Source organism: Anolis sagrei, chromosome 6, assembly GCF_037176765.1.
Source record: "Anolis sagrei isolate rAnoSag1 chromosome 6, rAnoSag1.mat, whole genome shotgun sequence".
NCBI lineage: Eukaryota > Metazoa > Chordata > Lepidosauria > Squamata > Dactyloidae > Anolis > Anolis sagrei.
In genome coordinates, this window is record NC_090026.1 from 86,697,888 (window position 1) to 86,724,854 (window position 26,967).

The 26,967-nt window shown below is 35.7% G+C and overlaps 1 protein-coding gene across 6 annotated transcripts in view; it reads left to right on the forward strand.

Moving 5' to 3' along the window:
* ZNF385D (zinc finger protein 385D) overlaps window positions 1-26,967 on the forward strand; it is a 460,114-nt gene that overhangs the window by 382,891 nt on the left and 50,256 nt on the right. For all 6 annotated transcript variants that reach the window (XM_060781941.2, XM_060781939.2, XM_060781936.2 and 3 more), the window contains one exon: window positions 11,223-11,385. In XM_060781941.2, coding sequence (XP_060637924.1) covers window positions 11,223-11,385 — 163 coding nt within the window. The remainder of the gene's footprint in view (window positions 1-11,222; window positions 11,386-26,967) is intronic.

The following is a 26,967-nucleotide window of genomic DNA, read 5'->3' on the forward strand; positions in this document are numbered from 1 at the left end:
TAAATTAGCTGATCGTTGCTGAATATATCATGGAAATAGCATCTGTTTACACTGTAATAATATAAAAATTACTTACAAGTAACAGAATAAGCAGCAATTTGCAAAAGCTAATCATATTTGTGCACAAGTCTGCAGAAAGTAAACTGTTAATGCATACCCATGGGGGACAACTCTTGCTGGCTGAAGCAATTTGATTTTAACATTAAGGGTTATATACTGAGCACAGAATGTCACAAAAGTAGAAAAAGAGGGCAAAAAGAGAGCACTTTTCCCCTTTAGTAATGAATGGCAAGCACATTTGACTTTATCCTAATGTAGGAATCATGCCTCTCTTCACAAACCATGTTCACTCTTTGATTTAAGATGGCCACATGGGCAAAAAAACCAGAGGCCCTATAACTTAACAACTGTATGTTAGAACTAAACTGAAATTCTCTTTTGTGTGCATTATTATTATTATTATTATTATTATTATTAATTTTTTCTTTGTATACCATTCTATCTCTCCGAGGGGACTCAGAGCAGTTTCCATCATAGATAAAGCATTGCAATTACCGACACAAAAAACATACAAAATAATCATTATAAGACATAGACATTATACTATATAACAGTCGTACATATTTAAAATTAAAAGTACGGGAACCTTGACTTTTCATGTAGCTGGACTGATTTAGATTTTAGTACTTCTAATTCTGTATCTAATAAGAGATAGCAATTGGGCAGTTGATAAATGGTAGAGTCTACTGTGCAGAAGCATCAAAGCTCGGTTTTGACCTAATTTAGCAACTCAGATAAGCTCTGAATCACCTTTGACCAATTCAGATCTGAGGCTTCTGAATTCAGATCCATGTCCAAGGAGGCTAAACTTTCTTTGCTTTACATCAATTTGCATTGTGGAAAAACCAATGACCCGGGGTTTTTGTTATTTTGTTATTTCACAGATGTGCCTAAAATTTGAAGATGTGATTAACTCAGCTGAATTGCAGACAAGTATGTCATGCTGTGCCAAGACCATGAAATGTTTGCCTTAAAATTGCTACAGCGTTACATTTTTAACTAAGATACACATGCTGTACAAACAAAAAGATGCAATTCATGGGTATTTTAAAAAAATACTGACACCTACTTTGAAAACCAATTCAGCCCTCACTAAACATTTCAGGCCAATGTGGGATGGGAATAGAGTAATAATATTTCCTATTGTATTAATATTAATATTGAGACCCATAAACTTCAGACATTAGGTCAATAAAGATAACTCTAAATTGGAAAAGGTTTAGGAAAGGAAGATTCAAATTTGCTATTCAAAGGATGAAAGAAGGAAAAGCACAAACCAAACGCTCTTTCAAATGTTTCAGTCCTTCTTGCATTGGTTCAAGTCATTTCAGACAAAAGGGCAACTTTTATGTGAACTCTCTCTCCCCCCCTCATCAGACAGGAGTTTTTCCCCTCTCCTAGAGCAGTATTGGGATGGAGTTCACCAGAGCCCATCATATGATGCAGAGCTACTTCCAGCAGGGCTCTGTTGATCTCTGTCCCAGCAGCTTGCCGGCAGCATGCTAAAAGGAAGCCCTGAGGAGATGGGTGACTACCCGTCTCCTCATTGAACAAGCCAGAGACAGTACAGGAAGAAGCCATAGTGGGGAAACATCATGGGATAGCAGCCCATGACCAACCATGATAAGGGGTTGAAGCGGGGTGCTGTCCCACAGTTTCCCCTACTGTCCCCATCTACTAATGGGAGGAAAGCACAATTCTTCTCTATCAAACAATATGACTGTTGACTGCTACTTCAGTTTATGATCATTTCTGTACTGACCTGATTTGATTTGATTCTAACCCAAATTAGTTCATTTTTGGATTTCATTTAATTGCTTGCATATCTTGTTAGTTATCAGCCAAACTTTTTAAATTGAATTTTGATTTGCTTTCTAAAACTATCTTGGATGGCAGAAACCCCCACATAGTATGGCTAATAGATTTGGGAAGCTATATTCTGAAAAAGCAACTTTTTCCAAACTTCACTGGTTCCGAAGGATTCTTTTTGTATTTTTATGTAGAGCAGAGGTCTCCTTAATTGTATTAGTTTTATCTGTAAAGATGAGAGGGAGACTTTTCCATTTGTATAATCAAAATGTACATATTTAATACAGAAGAAACAAATGGCAAAGATGTTGCAAGCTTAAGTGTCGGGGCATGCATATATACTAACTGGATGTCCATGGTGGTTAAACAATCTGCAGCCAACTGCTTAAATGAGACCATTTAAAAGGATGCATTGCCAGAAACCTCTTATGTTTTCATTTTGTGTAGTGGATTAAGCATAGTATGATGAATTTCATTTGCAAATTATTTTTACATTCTACACTCTCTGGGATTGATCTGCCATCAGAGTGAAACAGCAAAGCGGGATGCCATGAAAGAAAAGATGATTCTTAATTATTTATTATGATTATATTTTTATTGCCAGGAAAGCAGAAGGGTGCTTGTGAGTTTTTCTGACAGAAGTGCCGAAATAATTGGCTTAGGGTGGTTTGTGCTTTGGTGTTCTGCTCTGTCAGGTGGCAGACTATTTGGATGTGCCTTCATTTTCTGTTACTGTGAAAATGAATTGCTCTTAAAGACTAGTATAAGACTTCATTTCATCAGAAGCATTTATGAAGATGCATCTCTAACAAGAAAAGCAAGATGGTTTGGGTAGAAAGCAATGTGATTGTTGCAATCTTAGACATTGGGAAAACTTTAAAACCTAGCTTCCTATTTTGAACTAGATGTGTTGTATATTGTTATATAGCTCATCCAGAAACAGCAAAAATTGAGGAGAACCAATCTAGGAGGGCCAGTTCCTGAAACAATCCAAGACTAGTCATTCTTCTTTTAAACAGGCTGCACATTATTTTGTAATGCATGCTAGCTTAAATCATTTGCTCTTGTCGTGGCAGTTCAAGTTCTACAATCCAGTTATCCCTTTTAGAAGGAGAGAAGAATTTCTAAGGCTACAAAAAAAAAAAAAAACTCAGACACTTGATGTGCAGCTAAAAGTGCACATCAAACTCAAGCTATATGTACCATTTTAATAAGGCCCATTGGGCTAGTATGCAACTTAACACCAAGTCAGCAGAAGATTGCTCATTGATTGTATGTAGGGCTTTGTTGACTCTTGAGGTGACATTACCATTTCATGACTATATTTGTTGGTCCTTAAGGTACCATTGAACCTTTTTAGATGTGGAGTGATCTCACCCTGAGCTGGTGAGAGAAGTCTCTGCAGAATGCAGGTAAATGATGTTGTTTGATTTTTTCTTTCTTTCAGCAATCCTTCATGATTTTGATACTATTTTTAGTGCCTTTGTACCACTTTCTCTTAACGGGAACTGGGCTCAATCATAGCACTTTAATCGAAAGTTCAACAAAACTGCTGTTTTGATTGTATACAGACAAAAGGAGTAGTTTCCATAGCAACAGGTACCCGTTTAAAACACTTGAGCCGAAAACGCTGCTCTCACCCACTCAAGTTCCCTTTAGTTATTCTGTTCACAAGATAAAGACTCAGATAATATCCAGTCAAGAGGAAGTTTTCAGCTCATCTGAGAGGAGACAAGCTAAGGGCAGGTAAGTGTGTTTGCGTGTTACTTCAGCCTGTACCTCTGAAAAGATTTCCACTTTAAATTGGGATTCAAGAAGCCGTTGCCTTTATAGCAGGGTTATAATATCCTTTTCTACTTAAATCAGAAAGGAAGCGCTGCTCTTTCTGTTTCCTCCCCCTTTCTTTTGCTGCTCTTTTCACTCACGCTGCCATGTGACCTTGCTGAACAGCATGGTCTGAAACACGAGATATAAAAACAAAAGGCATAATTACTATTGAGAAGCTTGCAGAAGATGAAGTATCAGTTTCCAGAAATAGTTTTAAGAAATATACTCAATTTTAAGAAATTCAGGAATAAAAAAAAGTTTGATGTTTCACATTTTGTTCTTTCTCTGGATTTCCATTTTTTCCATTCTGGAAAAGTGCATCACATAATTATTTAAAGGGTTTTTCCTAGGTTTGTAAATCAAGAGGTATATCATGTGGCATTTTATCTATATGTGTTGACCAAGATCTTGCACTGTAGACAATTGGACGCTGACAGATAATTATCAATTATAGAGGGGTTTGGGGATGGCTTTTAAAATATAGGCCTCACAACTGCCTCCTTTAGGCAAGATGGTATTTTGCCTTGTTCCAAGGAGGCATTGACCACCACTGTCACCTACTCTGTCAGTCCCCCTCTGATCTGTTTGATCAGCCAGGAACGGTAAGGATCTAGAATGGCTCTCACCTCTCCAATTGCAATTCATAGTAGGTAACAATTTATGTCATTTTAAAGCAAATCTCATCTCACTGAAGCAGTGGTCCCCAAACTTTGGTCCCAAACTTTGGTCCTACACACTTCAACTCCCAGTATCCCAGCCAACTTATCAGCTGTATTGTCGAAAGCTTTCATGGCCGGAATCACTGGGTTGTTGTAGGTTTTTCAGGCTGTATGGCCATGTTCTAGAAGCATTCTCTCCTGATGTTTCACCTGCATCTATGGTAGGCATCCTCAGAGGTTGTGAGGTCTGTTGGAAACCAAGAAAATTGGGTTTATATATATCTGTGGAAGGTCCAGGGTGGGATAAAGAACTCTTGTCTGTTGGAGCTAGGTGTGAATGTTTGAATTGTCCACTGTGATTAGCATTTGATGACCTGACAGTTTTTTTAGACGTGCCTTGTTACTGCCTGGGGGAAATCTTTGTTGAGAAGTGATTCGCTGTTCCTGATTGTTTCTTCTCTGGGGTTCCCCTGTGTTTGAGTTTTGTTCTTTATTTAGAGTTTTTTTTAATACAGGTAGCCAGATTTTGTCCATTTTCATGGTTTCTTCCTTTCTGTTGAAATTGTCACTTGCTTGTGGATTTCAATGGCTTCTCTGTGTATCCTGACATGGTAGTTGTTAGAGTGGTCCAGCATTTTGGTGTTCTCAAATAATATGCTATGTCCAGGTTGGTTCGTCAGGTGCTCTGCTATGGCTGAATTCTCTGGTTGAAGTAGTCTGCAGTGCCTTTCATGTTCCTTGATTCGTGTTTGGGCAGTTCTGCGTTTGGTGATCCCTATGTAGACTTGTCCATAGCTGCATGGTATATGGTAGACGCCTGCAGAGGTGAGAGGATCCCTCTTGTCCTTTCCTAATCAGCTGTTAGAAATTGTAGGAGCTGAAGTCCAAAACACCTGGAGGACCAACAGTTGTGAACCACTGCACTAAAATAAGCAGTCTTTTATTTAGTCAAATAAGCATTCATCGAGAATTCTGGAATTATAGGGGCTGAACATATAAACCAATGAAACAACCATGAAGTTGTGAAATTAACCATTCAGTCCACTTCCAGCTCAGATTTGTCAATGTAGGCATATAACTTTCTTCAGGGTTTAGCAGAAATATAACTTGGAAAATATACATATAGGATTTTTTTTCTCAGAGCATGGTCGTTTCTTTTTAAAATATTTTTCAAATTCTAGTCTTTTCCATGGCTAAGTCTGCCATGGCTAGATGAAAGAGTCTGCAAAGTTGAGAACTGCAAGGAGTGTGTGTGTAAGTTTTAAATGTTTTTTTAAGTACCATTAAAACATAATGTCAAACCAAATGTAATTACTATCAGCTTAGAAGTCTGCACCTTGCATATACCAAAGGACAAGTAAGCATTTGAACTTTCATAAATGAAGGTTATGGCATCCCTCAGACATAGTAATCTTTGCACAGTAATCTGTGTAGTGTATTGTAAAATGGCAAAACATTGATTCTGCAGGCTAAGTAAGTGTGTGTGTGTGGGGGGGGGGGAGTGAGAGTGAGAAAAAGTAAAGGGCCGGAGTTTGTGGGTGCAGCCTACTTTTGCCATTAACCAGTTTGCCTTGATGACCACTAATTGCTATAAACTATTTTCTCATGAACAGAAACTTTGGGCAACAGAGGAGGTTCCTGTTGACTTGAGGACTCAAGGAATGAGCTTTCTGTTGTTTGATGAAGTTGAATCCGAGGAGATTGAGGACTTTATTACATGAGACAGGCAAATCTTATGTGCTTTCTGTTGCAGGCTTGCTTCCCAACCATGGTTCTCCCATCCCTAGTTATTAATGGGTAAAATGCCAGTGTTTCCCCATCCTGCGACATTTCTCTCACCTTTCTTGGTGCGATTGACCCCTTCTACTTCTATGTCAGAAAGACAGCAGTAAAGTGATTCCAGGGGTTGGATTCTTCCCCTCTCCCTTTCGTTACTCCCAAACTTGCCATTTTCCTTTTATTTTGTTTTTTATGGTTATATTTCCCGTTTTCTGTTTTAGATGTTGCAATTACACAATTGTACTAATAGTTATAATAATGGAACTACTTCCTGCAGTAGTGCAGGAAAGTAGGGTTATGAGCATGTGTGGAAGAATGATCGTGTAATAAATGTGGACTGTTTATAGTGACTTAATGTGACTAAATCTTATTTCAACACGAAGGTTATTACTAAGGGAGACATATATTTGTAGGTTGTATCCACAGTGCTCTCCTATAACAGATGTATACATGAAGATTAGAAATGTAAATCTTGTTTAGGTCAGCCTCTTATTTGGGAACAGAAGATTTCAAAATTCTTTCCTCTTGTCAGTGAGATTTCTGCACATTTTGATAATTTGCAACCCTGATGGCTAATGCTGTCTTCCACATGTGTAGAAATGTTGTCAGAAAGGGATGTAAGTGACTACATAGTTGTTCAGTTTTTACATATGAGTCATATCATTTGAGAAAAGGAACAAATGTGTTTATTTCATTGTTTTTGCATCTTTTTATTTATATAAGCTGGAAAATATATGTTAGGAAAATTTTTAAAAAATATGCTATGATGATTTTAAATTTTTGCAGTGTCACCCAAAGTGCGCACTTTTCTTTATTCTGGGACAACCACAAACACTTTTTAATAATTCTGAAAATAAGGAAAGACCTATCTACACGGTTCAAAAACATTTGTAGTTACTGTCTATCTGGTGATGGCAAGGATCAGAGCCATGGAATCACCAAAACAACTATTTTTTTAAAAGTTGTTCATTTATTTTTCCCTTCAACAAGGATTAAACTAGACCCACTATGACAAAGTATTTCCTTAAAGGCTGCAAAGTAAATTCAGGCATTGCTAACCATTTACATAGCACAAGACTTTCTAGAAGATTGCTTCTAATAGGTCTGAAAACCTCTTTTCAATCTACTTTTCATTTTCTGCCACAATTTTCTTAAGGAATGTCACAGTATGTGTATTTTTTTCTTACCCTGGATAAAATGGGGGCAATCATTCATTCAGTCTGCTCTCGAAGTTTTGCATCATTATTTTGACTTTGGTTCAAACTGTGGTTCTATTTTTCCTTTTCTGCAAGACATTCTGGTATAATTGCAGTCCTCAGTCTATCTAATTCCAGCTCTAATGTGTTGAGGCGATATGGTAATACTTACCCTTCCCTTATAGCTTTCTTTAACTATATAAAAATATTTAAGCATTTGAAAGTATTGGGTATTGTAGCTATTAAAAAGAAAAGAAAAGTTTGAGAATATTTTACATCCTTTTTCCATTTTGTACAATTAATATTATAAGGAAAGATAAAGTTTGGGGAAAGTCCCATTTCAGTTCTAGAGGTCCAGGGTGGGATCACTAGAGTAGCTTAATTAAGAACAGGTTAAACTATTGGCAAGCAGTTTATCTTTTCCATATAGAAGAAAGAAGTGTTCTTTTGGAATAGTTCCAAGCTTTGTAATCATCTCTTTCCCATACCATTAAACTGCCAACATTAATTGTCTTGAAACAGCTTTGAAGGCCTTTGTTCCCTATGGAAAATGTAGATTTACATTCTAAAATTTTAACAAAAAACATTAAAATGCCTTCCTGAGTAGATAATAAGGAAAGCACAAATACTCATGGGATCTCTGGAACTCACTATGTTACTTATTTATTGAGAGTGGTTTCATTTTCTGTTTCATAAGAACAGAACATTTTACATTCTACTTTTTGGATTTGGTGATTTATCTTCACATTAAGGTAAATCTTTAGAAATATTCACTTTTCAGTGGAAAGGGGAGATCATCTTATGGAATTGTATGGTACAGTTGATCTATAAACAGAAAATTAGTGAATAGTGTGTATTTACCAAATAACCTTGGAATTAACGTGGTCAGGAGAATTGTGAAACTTGTATTTTAATGAAATACTATTGCAAATTAATGAACAATATCAACATTTTGCTCCACTTTAATAACAACTTTTAAAATTTTTGTTGAACCATAGAAACCAGTACATGGCTGTGATGGCATAAATATATATGACATGCTGCCATTTTGTTTATGCCATTCTAATTTAACATTTGCCCGTCAATGTAATAGTATTTAACATCTCTTACCTGTTTGCATTTGGCTTATAGTATGTCTCTTAATGTTACATGTTGTTTGAAAATTGAAAAGGTGCATGATTGAGCTGTTTCTGTTCAAGTTGTTTCTTATTACTATCTTCACTGTCCAGTGTTCTTTCAATAAGGGTACCTACCACAATGCCTAAAGTTGTCCACCAAAAGGAAAATTCAAATTTAACTGTGAATACAACTTAATTTTCAACTGACAAACACAATAAGTTTTAGAGGATTGTTTAGGATAGTTAGCTCTTTCCTTCCTATTAGGGTTAATCATTTTGGCTTAAACCTACTGAAGCAGACACACTGAATCATGTAAGTCCCATTGATGTAACTTCCATTGATTCAGTTGACCTTCTCTAATTGGTACTTAGGCCTGTGTCAAAGAAAAACAAGCCTTGAACTTGTAGATCGGTTTGTATTCCACTAGATACAAAACAAATAGAAAAATATATGGCAAGAAAAAGCTCTTTGGCTATAGCATGATGTTAACTCTATTTGAGCACTGCTACTTGATACTCCGTGTGATAGGGTAGCCCATCATGTTTAACCAAAAGGAAATTCTTCAAATGTATTGATACTGGACATTATCCATGAAACCCTAGCTGCACTAATGGCAAAATAGGCAATTCTTGCATATGTGGAGTACATTGTTTATACTAGAGCTTTCAGATCACATGCTGAGGTTTATGCACTGTTGGCATAATCTTTTGAGAAGAGGGTAATGTCTAAACCACAATGAAACAGCTGAATATAAGTATGTAGATAGATAGATAAAGAGATAGATGACAGATAATCAGGTATGATAGTACACAAGCCTACAAATAAATTCTTCAGTTATAAAGGAATTACCCTTTAGTGTCACTATGAACTTGTATTCCACTAGATACAAAACAAACCAAAAAACTATGAGTATATGGCAGGAAAAAGCTCAGTTGCTATTACATGATTTCAGCTCTATTTGAGCATATATGGAGTACATTGTGTATACTGGAGCTTTCAGATCACATTCATATTTTTTAAAATGTCCATGCCTATATGGCGTGATCTTTCCACCTCCAAAGCTTATGCCCAGTTTCATATAGCTTGAAATGGAATATTGGTTGAAATTGACCCATGTAATGTAGACAATATTGATTTTTATAAATAAGTAAATCTAAAATATTATTATCACAGTAGCTGGAAAGCACACTCACTGGCCATTTTCCTACCACATAGAGGAGAAAAGTTAATATGGGCATCACCTCACCCAGTAGAAAAAAATTCATTATGATGGAGTATACGTTTGAAAGGGGGACTTCTGTACTAGAGTGATATTGCAGGTGTGTGTATCTGTGCATGTTGTGTTTGCATGCAGACACACATCAAGGACATATATAAACATGTCAGAATCCTGTCCATGAAGGTTAGCCCCTCCCACAGACACACACACACACTGTCAAATATGAGACAGGGATTGCTCATACCCAAATAGTGTTCTCACGTGCTCTGCTTCATTTTTTCTATAAGTATAACTGCAGAGGGAATACATTGAGAGACACCATCATCCTTTACAGTGGCTATTTCAATACTGAAAAGTGAGACAGCTTCTGTCTTCAGATCCCCAACATACTCAGTGGTTTTCTTTCTGTCATGACAGAATACCAGGCATGTTCTTTTCCCTAAGTCATTAAGGATCACACTTGCAAAACTAAATTGAATATAGTTGAGAGAATAGGATTCCCCTAGTGAAGTGAAAAATGCAGAAAATATTACAACAGTTACACATGAAGTGTAGACTACATAGACAATGAATGGAAAGGAGAGGTCCCTTTATCAGAGAGGTTATTTCTTCCAGTTCACCCATCTGTGCACCCACATGCACCCTTTGAAAATATGATGTAAAGTTTCCCAAACGAATTTTCAGAAAGTGCAAATGACTGCATGGATGTGTCATTGATAAAAAGCACCTCCCTTCTTTCCAATATCATCCCAGCAGAACATTACTCAAGGGATGTACCTGCTGGCAAGAGTGAAGTTTGGATCAAGTCCAAGTATTGATGGACCTGGACTGAAATGTGTCATTAGGAAAGCCTACACTCTCCAGCCATGTCTGTGGAGAAACAAATTGAATGAACATGGCCATTTCATGTAATGGATTTCTTGGAATTGGCTTCCCTCATGTTCATGCTCACATTCATGAATATGCCTGGTTTTTAAAAAATTCCATACAAGCAATATTTTTTTTAAAGCAGGTGTGGTAAATTTATTTGTTGCCATTTGAAGCAGTCATGTTTCCACTTTGCATAATGTTACCACCAAAAGTCTCCATTACCTGCTATTTCAAAAGAACAAGACAAGCTCTGAGTTCTGCAAAATGCCCTTTGGTAGAAATAAGTTGCCCTCTTGTTACTTGGTCTCTTCTTATTAAAACATCCCAATGCTTGCCATTAATTTCCCCTTAATCTATATTTAAGTAAGAAGTAGCTTCAAAGAAACATGTCCTAGAGAGGAAAAAAAATATTCATAACCAAAAATATAAAAGAGGATATATGTTATTACCTGAGGTGAGAAATCAAGTTAGCTCTATATAAAGTCTCTAATCTTTGCAATCCTGGAATATTATACTTTACTGTTTCCAAAATATAGTTCTGAGATGAATTCTACAGAATTGATCATTGCTTTGGTATGGAAAATGGTACCCATTATTGAAAGGTTGTCTGTATTTGTACTAATACAGAGAATGCCAGTTGAGAAATGAGCCTGATTGCATGGTTCATTTTGTTCTCCTTTGTAGAGCCAGGCTGCGGCCCACTACAAAGGCACTAAACATGCCAAGAAGCTCAAAGCACTGGAAGCCATGAAAAATAAGCAGAAATCTGTTACTACCAAGGACAGCGCAAAGACTACCTTCACTTCCATCACTACCAATACCATCAATACCAGCTCTGACAAAACAGGTTAAGCGATAATCTCTGTTGTAGTTTATTTCTTTTATTCTTTTGTTTTTTCTTGTTTACCGCCATGTCTGTTTGGTTCTGTGCTTGCCACATTGATTCATGCTTGATCCATCATTCTGTGTAATATTGATTTCTTTCTTCTTTGCAGTACACTTATGAGAGTAAGGTAATCATGATGGGTTGTGTAACTGATTTCTCTTGAGCACAAAGAGGCTTGTCATAATTTCAGGCATGAATGCATACATTTACGATGAGTAATATCTATGGCAAGCAAACAATTAAATAGAAACTGCTTGGGATCTTGTTGTCTGTATGCGGCACTTCTCTCTGCACTTGGCTTTAGCATATTTTTCATTTAAAACCAAAGCAAAATACCTCTAATTGAGAATTGAAGCCTCTGATAACACATTGTTTGTCAAAACATCAATGTTGCTCATTTTAAGTACTGCATTACTATTTCAAATGGATGCTGGATGATTTCAAGCTGGATAATAGCTATATAACCCACACTTCTCACAAACAGGTAAGTGTCATTGATATCTGTTACTCTGCTTACTTCTTAGACTAGAAAATGAAATCTTTCTCTTTATGGATAGATTGAGCAAAGATTGTAGAGATTCTTGTCCCCTTTCTCCTTATAATCAAAGCCATGCAAGCAGCTGGTGAAGGTGATGGGATTTGCGCAACTTGATATTTAAAATCTGAGCCAGAGTCAAAAGAAGCTTGAAAAGCAGAGGGCTTGCAGCTCCATACATGAAAGACAGTCTCTTGTCGGTTTCTGCAGTACTGTTAGGACACTGTATCATGAGGTGCATACACAAAAGAGTGGTGTCAGTGGAGAACAGTAATTTGTTTCTCATGCAGCTGCCAAGCATGATGGGTCATTAAATACATAGGAGGTTTCCTGCAGCCTAGCACATCTCAAACATGAATGCCATTGGCTTGTAGAACTTGCTCTCCCTTTGTGTATGACCATCTGCTCTTTCTACTGTTGCCCAGTTTTAAGTGAATGCAGTGTTTGCACTGCAGTGAACTGATGCTTGCCAAATGGGACTGTCCCTAGGCTTTGTCTTTCTGTTGTCTACCTGCCAGAATGGCAATATACTTTTCTAACATTTGTAAGAAGGACTCCATCTTTAGGGGTTCATTCCTTATTATATTCAACTGTGTGTGTAACACTTGATATATTATGCTTTACAGTTATCCTTATAGCAGCTTTGTTTGGCAACAAAGTGACAGTGATTTTCTCAATATACTTAGTGACTTGAATCCAGATTTTGGTGGATGTTCCAGAACCAACATCTTTTCAGTTGGATATAGTAGGAGCTCAAATTATGATGTGTTGAAAAAAATCTTTGAAATAGGCTGCATCTGACTGCGTGCTGGAGATGATTTCAAGAATGTGAATTAGGTTGTTTCATACTGGAATACAAATCAACTTAATTTTTCTCCCATTTGTGCTACACAGAAGTACTATTTTATTTCAGTCTATTAGCACTCGTCCAGTTCATTGTTGATACGATATATTTTGTTTTGGATTTTTGACACTAATGTGAAGATAAATGAGTTAATAATGCTAAACAAATGTATACTGAAAAAGTACTGTTTATACAATTGCTAGTAACAAGTGTGTTGTAGAGACAATCTCAGTATTGCTAAAATGGACATAAAGGTTTGATTCTGGACTTAAATGCTTCTACACTGTAGAATTAATACAATTTGACAGAACTTTACTTGCCATGGCTCAATGTTGTGGAATCATGGGAGTTGTAGTTTAGCAAGGCACCACTATTTGGCAGAGAAGACTAAATAAATACCTTGTAAAACTCCCATAATTCCATAGCATTGAGATATGACAGTTAAAATGGTGTCAAATTGCATTAATTCTACAATGTAGATGCACTTTTAGTCATACTTAGAGTAGATTTATAGATTTACGTTTGTCAGAAATCACAAGAAAGTAGTTGACATTTGATATACAGAACATTCTCAGAGTGGTAGAAAATACAGTGGCTAAGCTCTAGAAAAAAGATCGGTAATACATAATATAAAACATCGTTTATCTGCATCATGTCAGCATCAGGCAATGAACAGTGCTAATTTTATGCATTCCAAAGAATTGGCTTATGAAATGATGGATGGGAGTTTTCACGTTTGCAGGGAAAGTGCCAAAATTAGTAATTCAAAGATTTTTAAAAATATATTTACTGGAGTTACGTGGTATTTTCATGTTATTTGAACTAATGAGCTAAACTTATGAAGTGCTGAAATATAATGAGTTTTTATTTATGGGGAGGGGGTTCCTTGGTAAAAAAACATATTAATTTCCTTTTTAAAATATTTTCTCCCCATACAACCTTTGTCAACACACATGATTGTGCACACACTGGAAAATGAATTCTCAAACGAAGACCCTGGAGAATGCCAGTGATATGTTTGGAGGTCTATTGTTCAAATTAAGTAGGAGACATTTCTTTCTATTAGATCTTTCTCCTTTCCACTGTGTTTTCTTTGTCTATTCTGAACTGTTAAAAATGCATGCTTGCATTTCTTGTAAAATGCTTCACAGCATAATTTATTTATTATTTTATTTCTCGCATTTCTATCCCGTCCTTCTCAACCCCATTCCGAAGCCATTACATAACAAATTACAAAGTTAAAACCACAATTAGACATAAAAGCATAATTCACAAAACATAAGCCATAGTTAAAACAGTAAAACAGTCTCATCAGCCAGTAACATAATACTAGGGAAAGTGTGCAAAGGGAGAAAACCTAAAAACTGATATTCATGACCAAAACCATGTATGTCATTGCGTTCTACGCAGGTGGCCTACTAAGGCCAGAGCATGGAAAAGTAACCTTTTCAAACTCTTCCAAGGTCTATATATCTTTTTCTGAAATGGTGTAGGTATTTCCACAGGTATTTTATTTTTTTTAGCAAAAAGCTGTATAAAGCTGTGCTCAGAAGATTAATGTGTGATCTGAAGCAAGCTGAGCGAAGGTTATATTGCCATCACCACCACTATATCATGTACAAACAGTGGTTAAATGGTGGGTAATATGTCAGCAACAGCACATTGGTCAAGATTTCAGTTGACTGGGTCCACAGATGAACAAAATGTCAACAGAAAACCTTCAGTGCCCTAGCTATGAAGATTATGGGAAAGGCCACTCTCTGTGCAACACTTAGCAAGAAGTGAAAGAATCATTTATTATCTTGCTTATCCCATTAGCCTTTGGCAGAGAATGATACCAGCAGGGAGCTATAGGCAAACTGAAGGTTGTCTGGAATGGTAATGGAGTGCCAGTCGAACCAGGAAATTAATATCTCCTGGGGTGTATCCACATGGCATTTGAAAAGTGCTTTAAACTGTAGCACTTAACATAATATTAACTTCCCAATCCTTTGCATATTTACTCTGAAGTAAATCTTCCTGTATTCATTTGTGTTCCAATGTGTTTCATTTCCCCATTCATTCACAACTCACTTCTGCAAGTAGCTCATTCCTCAGTTTCATTTGTGTTCTATTCCATTTCTCAGAATTCTTGTTGTGAAACTCCTCTATGTCACCTTGCAAGGATTTTGCTGTTATCTCTTGTAATATAATATCTGCTTTCAGGGAGAAACATTTACTAAAGTATGCTTTTTTAGACTTTTCTCTCCTTTACATTTTTCTTGGCCCATTTTTTTAAACATGTGCATGTGTGGTACACATTTTTGAATCATATCAAAATCCTAAACATGTACCATGCCAGATACAATTTTAAGGCCAAATGTGCTTAGCTCAAAATCCCTGCATGAGAGAAGAAGAATTCAAGAACATGTTTGGTCCCACCATAAAACAGGAGTTGGTGTCCAAATTCAGGCCTCATTTCAATAACTATTTTGGTTTCAGGCCATTAGAAACATAGCCAAGATGGTGACTGGAAAAAGTTATTCATTACAAAGTTTCTTTTTAAGGGGAAGAATATTTTTTAAATGGTAAGAAATGAATAGTCATTTGGTTCTGGGGTTGGCCTGTTCAAGAGATGAGTTTTGCAGTATTTCTAATGAAGCTGCTTTTATTAATCATATCTTCCAACTCAGTGAGAAAATGTTAGAGCAGTTGCTTTGGATTTAGATATTTTCAGGACTGGTCTATGGCCCCTTCCATCAAAATGCAGTATAGTAAAAATAAGTTTTGAGAGCTTGTGTGGAGTAGTGATTAGAGTGTTGGGTTGTGGAGAACTCAAAAGCAACATATTTCAATCAACAATACTACTTATTGTAATAATAACATAACTTTAATTATGCAAAAAAAAATGTAACAACTAATAAAGCCATTATTTTATTTGGGCATTGAGTAAAGCCTTACACATTACCTTCTCTCATTACTTTTGGAGAATAAACATGCTTTCGGGCAGTTTGAGTGTTTTTTGGGGATGGGGATTTTACGAGATTGTCTTACCTTTTAGATGAATTTTCCCTTTTGGAGTAATGTTAGCAGTAAATAGTTTGAGAGAGGGGGTTAGTAACTTTTTTTTCAAGAACATATACGTTCTGAGAAGTGAAAATTTAAAAAACTCATTGTATCATGAGGTTTCATTGGGTTACTATCAAAATGATCAGATAGTGGACACTTGAGACAAGCCTGCATAATTTCATATTGAATTCATATCCTTAGCTCTTGTTGGCTAGCCATTAGCAGAAACACTGGAGGAAATTGCAAATGCTTCCTACAACTAATAGATTACTTCAAAAGGAAGAACTTTCTTTAGGTGATTCATGCACTTTCAATAGTGTAGATGCTATCAAGGGACACCCCCCCCCCCTCTTTTTTGGTGGAATAATAGCCACTGCTGTTCCCATTCAGCTGGTCTCATGAAAAAGCAAGGTTGTTCTCTTAAGAACTTTATTTTTTAAAAGAATCCTTAAAGCCTGGGTAGATATTTATAAAAATTTCATTTAGAAATTTTCTAACTCTAGGCAGATTTTGGATGAAATATTTTATTACAGGGTTTCTTCATTATTTGATATACAGATAGTCCTCAAGTTATGAACAAGATAAGTAATGTAGGGTTGCTTTTAAGTTGAATTTGTTTGTAAGTTGGGATAGGTACATTTTATAAGTGTAACACACACACACTGTGTGTGTGTGCATTTTGGATAGCACAGGGAAAGGCTAACACCACTGTGGTGGTTGTTTTGCTATCTCTTCGCCTGTTCAGAAGATTTCACCTTATTTTCTGTCCCAATGATAACTGGATTTTAGAACCCAGGATTTGTGATAAAGCTTCAGTAGAGACACCCTTTCCCCATGATAACTCTTTGAGGAGTGATTTTTTTCTTCCTAGGGGCAGTTTTCTCTCACTTTCTGTTGTTTCACCTTGTTCTTAACTATGAGTTGTTTGTAAGTCAGATGTTTATAACAATGGGACTGCCTATAGTTTATTTTAATTTGCATTACTTTTGTTCTTTCTCTGTTTATTGCTTTGGGCATGTTTTCATGACTAAGTAGCTTTACTTTGATATGTTAATTGGAAAAGATTTAATCATTTTGGAGGATTAAATCACTCAGTTAGAATCCATGGCACTGAAACCAAGATTTCATCCAAGTGCCTCTTGTAGATCTTGTGTACAATTGCAATACATTTCAGTTATTTTTGGAGTCAGTAGTAAATAAGTCATGGACAGCTATTCTTACAACATTTCCTAATTTTTAAGCAGAAGTTTCCAAATCTTATTCTATGTCTGGAAAATATTGATCAGTCCTCTTCGCTCTGTCACCCAAGGGCAGTGTTCTCACCTTAATGCCAATGAACAAAAAGCATTTTCATTCTCAAGTATTTGCTAACCTCTGGATGCAAAATGCCCCAACTCCAAATTCTTTCCACATTGTGGAATTGGCAAGTGGTTGATAAATGGCAGCAATCAAACATTGCTTGCACAACTGACATGGATCATAAGTCAAATTTCAGACCTTCAAGCCCATTCATTTGACAACTACAATACTAGCTGACAGGTTTATATTAATTTCAATTATCATTTTGTATAAATAGAAAATATTGTCAATTTTTATAAGGATGGGTTTTTTTTCTGGCCATCTGTTTATATGTATGTATGCTATACATTTAGACCATATTTGAGCCAGTAGGGAAATAAAACAGGCCACTGGAAAAGCTATAGCCCTTGACAGTTATCCACCCAGGATCACTAGCACTGTTACTGTTTCTGAGTTTTATATGGTGAATTTTTAAAATCAGATCACATTTGATACTTAACAAAGAAGAAAATATATTTTTAGAGAGTAGTCACAAAAAAATGAGAAATGACCTGAAATGGTATACAATATTCCTTCTTCCATTAATCTACAGCATATAAGTATAATTTAGAAATACATTCCTGCTCATATAACTGTGCCATGACAAATTATCTTTTGACAGGGAAAGTGTTGAAGCGTCTGTTGTTTTGCCTGAGGGTGCTGATGGGGAAAGTAAGAAATACTGTAATAAATGAAGCTGAAACAATAGGTAAAATCATAAAATGTTCAGGAAATCCAAGTTGTTGTGCAAAACACAAGGATAGGGGTTTAAAATACATCTGGGAAGAAAGAACTAAACTCGTGGTACCAACAGATCATTTTAAAAACTCCTTCATTTATCACATTTCCACTCAAAGCTTTTCTTCCAAAGCTATAACTGGCCACTGATGTCAAGCAGATGGCAAACAGGCTGAAATGGCAGTCAGTCCCAATCTGGCAGGCCCACTTCCTAAATGGAGTTCAGGTGACATAGACTATTGCAACAGCTGTTACTACAAAGCAATAGGTTGAAAAGGAGCAATAGAGGAAAGCATTAACAGTGAGAGAAGTCCAACTGGAAGCAAAAAGGGGAGGAAGGGAAATATTTCCAAGGTATTAAGGGGAATGATAATATTGACATTCAGTAATCACTTATATCTTTTATGGAAGTTATGTTCAAAAAGTGCCCTGACATGCTTTATTGATTGATTACAATTATATTTCCTTCTTTTATAGTACAAATCCTTCCAAAATGATACAAAATAGCAAAGTATATTAAAATGTGTATATTTCTCCCACTTCCTAATTAGATAGCAAATCATATCAATATACACTATACCAGGCTATTTTCTGGTGGTGAATAGTCCTTTGGAGAGAGCAACATTCCAGGTAAAACAGCATGCATCTTCTGGATTCATGCCCTTTTTTTCATATAATCTTTTCTACATTTCATCTGATGATGGATATGAGAAAGTAAATAGTCACTTTGGAACATTCTCATATCCTTCCCTTTATATGCCTCTATACAAATGCTACATATTTGTTCCTGTGTTGTTTTTCATCAACACCCAAAGGAAATCAACAAAGATGTAAAAATAAAATATGCAAGTGTTTGAGTTTTTGATGCTGAAAACTCTAGACTCAGAACTTGTATTGTCTCCAACTAAATCAAGAATATTAAACCTTGGCATGATAGCATTTGAAAACCAGGCCACCCAGGGAGCTAAAGTTTCTCCCATGCCAACAAGAGGAAGCAGTCTTACCTCTTGTTGTTTATTTGTTCAGTCGCTTCCGACTCTTCATGACCTCATGGACCAGCCCATGCCAGAACTCCCTGTTGGCTGTCACCACCCCCAGCTCCTTCAGAGTCAAGCCAGTCACTTCAAGGATACCATCCATCTTTAAGATTCCTTTCTTCTCCTGTCAAACTATTTAGCAAAGGAAAACATGTGCATATGACAGGACCTTCTAGAGAAGCACATTTACACTAAGTGAGTACTTTGTCATCCAATCATTTTTGTTTTTCATTTTGTGTATCCCCTACATTTGCCTGAGGTGTTTGGCCCTTGTGTTTAACTAACTGAATCCAAACTGATACTTGTTTAATGATGCTTCACCTTGAAGCCCTTTCAACTTGTATGGAAGAATGATTTTCTTGCTACTAACTCTCAATATTAAGAAGTTAAATTCTCCATTTGACTATTACTATGAACCTCATCATATTGGCTGCTGGAATTGTAAAGGATTGCGGCAAATCTGATGGTGCCCTTGGAGGGGGAACCAATAACTCCACGGCCCGCATCACATGACTTACTGGGGGGAAGTGTCCATCACCTGGTTCCCCTTCCCCACTGTTACCAATGCAACATGGGAAGCCTCCTGTGTTGCAGGAATGGCAGCGTACTCTGATTCCACTTTAGTTTAGCCATGGAGCCCCACCAGAAGTAGTTGTATGTCATGGGATGGGAGCCGGTGGGCTCTGTGGCTACACTAAAGCTAAAACTGCATATGCCACTGAAAACAGCCCCATCTGATGAGGTCATAAGTGTAAACAAGTTTTGAGTCTCCTTTGCTTACTCCTTCTGTTGGGAAAGCAAAGAAGCAGGGTAGGATTCCCTTTCCTGTGCAATGGGATGACAAAAGGCGTACATAAAAGCTTCCTCTGAGCAGTAAGGTGCTTTGAAATGTATACCTCTTCTTGTATAGAAAAAGTAAACATGGAACCCTAGTCGAAGGAGCCAAATGGCATCTGGGTAGGGGAGGAGGTTGAGGCAAAGCCCCACTCCTGACATCTACCCATCCAGATTCTTCCCAGGGCATATTCCACAAAGGTATCCTGTTCACATCCTATTAAACTGAATGGAACTTTCATGGAAGTATGAGTAGGATTTCAGCTTTAAAGGTTTATGCCTTATTTAAAATAGACCATTGAATTACTATGGCCTTTTCCACTACTTTTACTGATAGTTCCATCTGCAATCTCTATTTAAGTGAACAGGAAATTCAATCCATTCAACGACAGCTTGTGTTTGTATTCTACCAGAACTGTAATAATTGTGCATACTGTTTTTAATAGGTAATATATAAACATGTTATAGTTAATATAATGCCCTCTTTTGATTAGCAGTATATGTATATGAGAACAAAAAGTGACATACAATTAATTGTTCCACGAAACTAAAAATGAGGAATTAAAAGGCATTTTTCATTTAAAAAATCTGAAACAATATTAATTTTATCCCTGCCCTGTGACAATATTGCCGTGCAAATACCAGTTTGGAGCTCTCTTTGAAAGTATAAGACTTGAAATCATCAATGTTTTGTTTTCAAGGATTTGTGCAGAAGGTTGCTTTCATGCCTTCTCTACCACCCACTAGTTTTTACACGTAAACAAACAACACACACACAGGTGAGCTTAATTGTACCATTCTTCAGTTTGAACACATAATGCATTATACATCAAACCTAAGGCTATCCATAGATTTGCCTTATAAGGCATTATAATTCAACTGTTAAAATGGCCCAGTGTGGCTGCTCTCTATGGTACCATAAACCCCCATATTCATTGTTATCGTGTTTTCTCTTCATGTTTTTCTACGTTATCTCATTTATGCATGCAATAAGCCACTTTTCTCCTGAATGAGCTTTTCAGTTCATTCACCTTGTCATGGGAGTCCTGAGACATCTGTTGTACAGTTTTAATCCTTAGTTCAACCAGCTTTTCCAATTTGTCATCCAAATGTGTCTATTTTCTACTCTGCTGGTTTAATAGCTATAAGAAAAATTGAAACAGCAGGAGCAAAATTCATCTGAAATATCTACCAGGTGATAATTCCTTTAATTTTTCTGACCTCCTCCAGTTTGCCCCCTGTTCTATAGGTAAAACTGGGCTCTTCTTGTCTGTTAAATATTTGTCAACAATTCAATCTCTCACATGCTTTTATTTAACATAAATGTTAATGTACTGAAAGCACAGGGAAGCAATTGTTCATGATGTTTTTTAAATATTTATCCAAACCAATTCAGGGTTAGTCCCCCCAGTTCTGCCAAACCAAGACACATTACATATCAGTCTATTAGCAAAGGAAGGATTTTAAACCTTTAGAGTGCATTAAGACATGTATGGAATTCACTAGGAAGGTGTTAATTAGCTTATTGTTATTTATGCTTTTTGCCTTCCCAAACCAAATGAGAACTAATGCCGCAGAAGTATAAACTGTAGAAGCAATCTAAACAAACTAATTGCTAATCGTAATTAGAATAGACTCATTGAATAAATGCCTAAGTGGTAAGTCTACATACATATAGATACATTATATTGATTTAGCTAGTGTTCTGTAGCCATGGCTAATAATTAAATTTAGTCCATGCCTTCTCATGTGAATTAGTTTTTGTAGCATGTATATGTAGTCAGAAATCAAGTGTCTTAAAGTATATTAATTTTAAAGCTTTCTTCAATATTTATTGTTCCGATAAGTACTCTAGGAAACACGAAAAACACTATACATACAAATTGTGCACATGTGTGCATGCATGTGTGTGCACATATACACAGACATATTTATTTATTTATTTACTCTATGTATCCCCCGCCTTTTTCTACCCTGAAGGACACTCAAGGTGGCTTACATAGAGGCAATTATTCAATGCCTTAAAACACATACAATTTCAAAAAATTAAAATTAAAATAGATTAAAATTAAAAGATATTTAACATTTAAAAACATTACATTCTCTACTAAAATCACGCCATACATTCCATATTAAAATCACATAGACCATAACACATAATTAAAGTGTTTTTGTGTGTGTTATAAAAGGATATGCCCAGTTCCAAGTGTTTTAGCTTCATGTGCCCTTTATGTCCTTTTCTCCTCTGATAACATCCTTCATCATGATGAAGCTTTAATTGTTTATCCAACATTCTTTTCTTCCTCTGTAATTTTGTACTCTTTTAACTAATTTTATAGATCAAAAAAGTTAGTGATCTTGCTTTCATCTTTTGAGGAACTACTTTTATTGTTATTATATTATATTCAACTGCTTGTTTATTTATTTAGGAAATGTCTGTGCTTTTGAACAAACTCTCAAAATGATTCCCAACCAAAAAAATTAAAATAGCTATAAATACACACCATATAGAACAATGTCGTGGACAGGAATAAAATCAAGGATAAAGTGGATAAAATTACTTTGGGTTCTGATTCTGTGGTATAATGAGACCAAACCCTACAGGAGCAAAGTGCGGAAGAACTCACCTGCTCCTTGCCAAATTGGAATGTGATTAACTTCCAAAATCCAAATATTTGTCACTAGTCATATAAAGTAGAACAGCATGGTGAAATTCTATATAAGTAAGGAGGTTTTTTTTTTACTGAACAATTGAATGAGATCAAATATAAAACAAAAAAGAAACAAGATTTGAGTAAAATGCATTTTTCTAACTCAAAAGACTATACTTATTTGCTTAATTTAAAGAGAAAGCACTTTCAAAAAACAAATTATTTAAGTTATTGACAGCCTTGAGCTTCCATTCCAGTGAGATGGTAAATCAGATCTGAATTTTAATCGTGAAGTTTAGCAGCTGTCTGGTTTGTTGAACTTCTTCCCCCAAATAAGATGAGAAACTTGAATAACCCCTAACTTAAGATGTTTTCTAGGCTCACACCTGTTTTGCATCAGGATGTGCCATTTTAATCAATATCCAGTTGCATGAGTAGAAAAAAAAGGAAATGTGCAGAATCCATCCTTTCCCCTCAGAAATCAATCCAATAGGATTTGATTAAGACATGTCTGGTGATATGAACTGAACATCATCTCAGGGACAAATTGTTAAGACTTATGAAAAGTCATTCAGGGAAGTTATAAGAGTATCAATTATCTTGTTTATAAAGGCTGAAATGAATTAACAAGAAGGATCACAGTCCTGCTTGATACCCCCTATGTTAAGTTTGTGCAGGAATTAGGGAAAAATCCTAATGGCTGATAAGGATGATGGCACAACAAATAACTAGTCAGAGAAAGAGGTGGTTACAATCAGAACAGATGGCAGAACAGTATTGAACTGATAGAATTGTAAGTTTCACTAGTTTTTCAGAATGAGACCTACCAATCTTTATGGTAGGTGTGAGTGAGATTTATCACTGCCTTTCCTCTCTTATTCTTTTTTAACAAGAACAGAAACATTTGAACTTACAGATGTTTGTGACTAGAACTCAAGTTTCTTAATATTGTCTGTGTCAGGTAATGCTTCTGAGACCTGAAGTACCAAAACATCCAATTCAAGGTTTAGAAAATCCAACAGGAAATGTTCAAGTTGCTTCCTTTGGCTTTATTGTGTGGTTAGAACAGACTCCAGGAAGCATATGAAGATTTGTTTTTATTTTGTATAGTCTTTGGGGAATAGGTCTTTATATTCCTGTTCTTTTAGGTGAATTCTGGAGTAAATTTTATGGCAATGTTATAATTTAATGTTATACTTGGGAGATATTTTATAGTCTTTAGCTGTTTCACCAATTCCAAATTGGATGGGAAATAGATAAAAAGTTGCAATAAATTGATAAAGAAATGCAGCTTGGTTAGTGTGTGTACATGTAACTACACATACCTCACTTATCCTTGTTCTTTATACTATTTTGGAGCTTTCTCGGTATTGCAGCAGTTTGTTTAGGCAGAGTTAACATAAAAATGACAAAAAAGGCCCCATCATGCTTTGTCTAGTACAGTTCTGCCCTAATCTAAAATAGTATTAGTTCCTATATTTCCTCATAAGACACAGATAGTACATCTATTCAGGATTGTTGTGATTATGCAATAAAAATATTGTTGGTATTTCTAATTTAGTATATTTGGAGAAGTATTTTTGTCTTCTTTGATATAGTGTTATCATGTTCTTTGTAATGGAGATTGTGTACCTGACTGTAATATGATTTCCATTGCATATTCTAGAATGTCCAAACTAGCCCTTTTTCATTTCTGTTTTATTCACAAGTATCAATATAATTTGCAGACTATTTATCAATTATTTGGAAGATAGTACCTTTAAAGATAAGTGGATTTTTCCTCCATAATATGTGATACAAATCTCTAACTAAGCATTTTATTTTTCTAGTATATTCATGTTTGGGCTGAGATTTTCACACTGTATGATGTTGAAAGGTGTTAATTTGAAATTTCTATCACTAAAAAAAATCCAAAGAATTCTAATAAAAATGAAAAACAGCAGCTATGCATGTAAACATTGCACATATCTCTTCATGATATAGATATAAAAGGTACTATTTCATAAAGTGAATAGAAATATGCATTATCTATTTATCTATCTATCTATCTATCTATCGGAAAAAATGATTTTTCTATTTTTTTGAAATTTGTGCATATTTTTCACAAATGCCCAATTCCAGAATTTTGTAAGGTTGAAAACAAACAAAGAAGGCCATCCGTGTTGTTTAGTAACTGCAATTATCACAGAATCCTCTTGTGCAAGTGCATTATAAAGCATTTGTCACCGCTAATGCACTCCTGTCAAATCAAGTAATATTAGAAGCAGGCCTTTATGATGAATAGTGCAGACAATCTAAGTGAAGTAAATTACAGAGGCATGTAAATGTAGTATTAGATGCCCCAGCAAAAGAGTATTTCACTGTATATTAATTTGTTCCAATGAAATTATTAAAAAACACTCTACTCAGTATTCACATGGAGCTGGAGCACTCTTAACAGGAGAGTCAAAATAGCTTGTTGTATACCTGGTTATAAATTCAATATTTTATTCACAAAAATTAATTCATTGAAATAATCAAATATGCAGTTATTTTGCATAGGTTTGACAGTTTTGCTTAGACACATGTAAACAGTTTCACAGAGGTTTCAGGCCATCTAGGAGACATTGCCAGTAAAGATATCAACATAAAACAAATAAATTGGATCCATTTAAACATTTAAATTGCAGATTCTTCTTTTTTAACATGGCCAGGCTAGAAGTACATTATGTAGGTTATAACTGGCAGGGCATTTTATTAATGTAACTGTGTAACAGATTACAGTGCTTACAATAAACAAGAATAATAGACATTTAATTAATTAAACCATGTAAATATTGCAATGGCTACAGTATGGTAAGTGTAAGATAGCGGAGACAAATCCTTTAGATTAACTGCAGACTCTGACTACTATTAGTCCCAACTAGAATAGAGCAATATACTCCAGGAAAATTTGGTAAGCCAGTGAATCAGTGTACATGCCAGTATTTGTAAATTCAAGTGAATTGGGATTGTACATTATATTTAGCCCAGGGATAGGAATTATGCATGTCTTTAGATAGTGTTAGTCTGCAACTTGCAGCCTTTCTCACCATTGGCTAGGTTGACAAGGGCTGCTGAGAATAGCAGTTAACTTTCTGCCTGATTCCAACTTCTGAATTAGGTTCATGGTATACTCAGTGTGTATTATATCAGGGATGCTGATTTAAACAAAAAAGTATCATTCTGACCATAATGGCCTGGAGTGGAGTCAGGACAGCTCAGGACAAATAATAATGGTAAGAGGGCTATATATAGAGAGCAGAATAACTACCAGTTATTTGGGTACTAGCTATCCCAGTAGAGAATAACACTGGCACTTTACGTGTTTGGTTGATTCTGCCCTTTTATATATAAAAAAGGGGAGAATATTGAGAACAATGTGTGGAGTGTATGACAGTGAATATCTAATGGAGACGGAGGTGACAGTAGTGATATTTCTCTTCCAGGTCAAGTAGTGAGAGAGTTTGGACTACTTTTGATTTTGGAGATGAAAGTGGTGAAATAACTTTGATAACTACTTCACATTAGCTTTGGAAGTTTGCTTTCCTTTCCTCCTAGCCACCTCAAGGGAAAATCAGATAATTATAGTATCTCGCAAATCTGTGTTGAATATCTTATTTATTTATGATCTAATATGTAACACTGGATGTTCCAGAAAAGCATACTGAATAAGAATAAAGACAATGCCATATAATATGCAAGCTAATTCATGTATAAAGGCAGATTTTTTTTTACTTATGATCACATTAGCAGAAACCATTATCAGTAACTGCAATAGAACTATAGAAATATAAAATTAAAATTCATTTATATCACACTGCCTTAGTTGTGACAACTTGGCTGGACATTCCCTTTTATCATCCATTATGTATTTGGCTCAGATTCAAATTATAACTCTTATTCTGGCTGGAATACTATTCATTTTTCCCTGGGAGCAAGTTTCATTAAACTGGAGAAATGTTCACTATAAATTCCTTCCTTGGTTTTTGTTTAAGATGCATGGTTGTGTCCTGAATTTATACAAATATTTTCTGGAAACCCAAACAATGTATGCTTTTCCCCAGCTAGGCACGTGAGGTTTTGCACATTTTTAATGTTTTTTCACATCTTTGAAACTTTGAGTGAACAATTCACGGAAGTCTTTTTGTGTGCAAAATTTTTATTTTTCTCAAATAATGTGGTTTGTAGTGCATGGAACCAAGTGATATGATAAGCCCTTTTCAATACTTAAATAGAATTATTTGTCACAGATCCTATTCAACCCCACCCCCATTTTTATCACTTCTCCTGCTTCCATTCTTGTGTCAAAATTTAAATTTGGATCAGTGCTTCCATTTGCTCTAAATCACTTAGCTTGTGGTGTCATTATATTATCAGCACAATAAATCCTTTTATCCCAACATGTTTAGCTTTTTCTTGTAATAATCACATATTTTCAGCAAAGCAGCTTTCACAAGGAAGCTTGCACAAGTAGGGATAAGTCTTCTTTTTGCCTAG